This window comes from Microtus oregoni, unplaced genomic scaffold (assembly GCF_018167655.1).
Source record: "Microtus oregoni isolate MIOR12 unplaced genomic scaffold, Mior012 000044F_ref0000062, whole genome shotgun sequence".
NCBI lineage: Eukaryota > Metazoa > Chordata > Mammalia > Rodentia > Cricetidae > Microtus > Microtus oregoni.
This window is the reverse complement of record NW_024543218.1, coordinates 1,940,987-1,943,259: the sequence shown is the minus strand read 5'-3', so window position 1 is coordinate 1,943,259 and position 2,273 is coordinate 1,940,987. Positions and strand designations below refer to the sequence as shown.

The window sequence follows — 2,273 nt, the reverse complement described above, 5'->3', positions numbered from 1 at the left end:
AATAACAATAGTTACTTTATGAATGTGACCTGTGTTTGTCTTCAGGATTTCCCATCTCTGAGCCAATGGGATGGCTGCACTGGGAAGTAAGTGTACAATGGAATGTGCACACAAAGGACCCTGTACTTTGGATGTGGGATAGGATGTGATCTAGGGGAGTAGAATAATGTGTACTAAATACAAAGTTTTTAAACTGGGGCCCTGTCTGCTGGGCTGGGAGGGAAGAACTGGATGATATTGTGCTGTCTGAGTCATTTGGTCTCTGATCCTCCAGTAGAGAAGCTGTTAATATTGTGAGTCCCAGCTGGGTGGCCCTAGCCAATGAGGGATTCTGGGAAGTCTTAGCAATCAAGAGTACTAATGGGAGAAAATGGTTAATTTGGCTTATATTGCCATATTGTCGTTCACTACTAAAGGATGTCAGGAAAGGAACTTAAAGAGGGCAGGATTCTTAATAAATTTTTGTATGTTGAACCATTCTTGCATCTCTGAGATGAATCTGACTTCATCATGGTAGATGATTTTTTGATGTGTTCTTAGATTTTAGCTAGTATTTTATTGAGTATTTTTGCATCTATGCTCATCAGGGAGATGGGTCTGTAATTTTCTTTTTTGGTTGAATCTTTGCATGGTTTTAGTAGAGGTGTAACTGTACCATCATTAAAGGGGTTTGGCAATGTTCCTTCTCTTTCTATTATGTGGAACCCTTTGAGGAGTATTGTTATTGGGTCTTAGTTCTGATGGAATTCTGCCCTGACACTCTCTGGCCCTGGGCTTTTTTTTGGTTGGAATGACTTCCCTTTCCTTGCAGGTTATAGGTTGATTTAAATTATTCACCTGATCTTGATTTAATTATGGTATGTGATACCTATTCAGAAAATTGTTCATTTCTTTTTTTTCTCAAAACCATTGATTTACTATAATACAAATAAGGAAATCTTAACATTGATATACAAAGATTACAATTTGACCAAAGAATTTCTTCTTTACTACACAAAACATGATCCAGCAGTAAAAACAAACCATTTTCCTTTTTCCAGTAAAACAAATGATATAGTTTTGGTAATAAAATAATTTTGAATATAGCCCAACTATATTTACCTATTATCCACTCAGAAAGTTTTATCATCATTTAGTGTATTGGTTGTATCTCCACTAACAAAATATTTAACCCCTAAAGCAGCAGTCATTTATAGCAACTCTGGTACCAACATCAAAGGTGTTCGATTCCCAGCAACCACATGGTGGCTCATAACCATCTATAATGAGATCTGGTGCCCTCTTCTGGCATACAAACATACATTGCAGGAATGTTGTATACATAATAAATAAATAAATCTTTAAAAAAAAAAAAGAGACAAATTTGTTTAAAAAAAAAAAAAAGGTGTTCGGTCCTTCCGAGCTTCCCGGGATCGATTCCTGACTACCTTGCTATGAATAGCACAGCTCACACAATAATGCAGCTTGACATAGAGTTTGGGGAGCACATAGGCATCGAAGACACTTGCTTCAGACATGTCCCTGATGGCAGCCACCTCTACGATGTTCTGAATGATGAACTTCTTAATGGCCTTGTCCTTGGGCACACAGCGGGAGCAGTTAGTGCAGCGAACTGGCTGCACATGGCTGCGGCCCTTTTTGGCACGACCGTTGTTTCTCCTTTTTTTGGTCATCTTGGAGCCAAGTCCCGAAAGAGGCTAAAATGGCTCTCTTAATGAGGATATCTTCTTCCCTGCCCCTATATCCACCCTTCCTTCATCTCAACCCTCCCACTCCACCAAGCTCTCCTCAAACCTTCCCTTCTCCCTTCTCTCTCCCACTCTTCCTTTCCCCCATCCCACCCTCACCCCCACCCCCATGCTCCCAACTTTTGCCTGGCAATTTTGTCTGCTTCCGATTTCCAGGAGGATCTACGTATGATTTTCTTTGGGTTCAAGTTATTATTTTGCTTCTCTAAGCTTGTAAACTATAGGCTCAATGTCCTTTGTTGATGGCTAGAGTCTACTAATGAGTGAGTACATACCATATTCATCCTTTTGGGTCTGGGTTATCTCACTCGGGATAGTATTTTTTTTTTTTTTTGGTTTTTTTGAGACAGGGTTTCTCTGTGGCTTTGGAGCCTGTTCTGGAACTAGCTATGTAGACCAGGCTGGTCTCGAACTCACAGAGATCGGCCTGCCTCTGCCTCCCGAGTGCTGGGATTAAAGGCGTGCGCCACCATCGCCCGGCGGGATAGTATTTTCTATTTCCATCCATTTGCATGCAGAATTCAA

General features: G+C 40.6%; 1 protein-coding gene across 1 annotated transcript; it reads right to left on the bottom strand.

Annotated features, from left to right (window-relative positions):
* Nucleotides 1-1,367: 1,367 nt before the first annotated feature.
* On the bottom strand, nucleotides 1,368-1,673 carry LOC121434657 (40S ribosomal protein S26-like). The gene has a single exon (XM_041633589.1). The coding sequence runs from the start codon at nucleotides 1,671-1,673 to the stop codon at nucleotides 1,368-1,370; it is 306 nt and encodes a 101-aa protein (XP_041489523.1).
* Between the last annotated feature and the right edge of the window lie 600 nt (nucleotides 1,674-2,273).

Coding starts and splice junctions, on each gene's coding strand:
- LOC121434657 (XM_041633589.1), bottom strand. CDS start 1,673: ATGACCAAAAAAAGGAGAAACAACGGTCGTGCCAAAAAGGGCCGCAGC.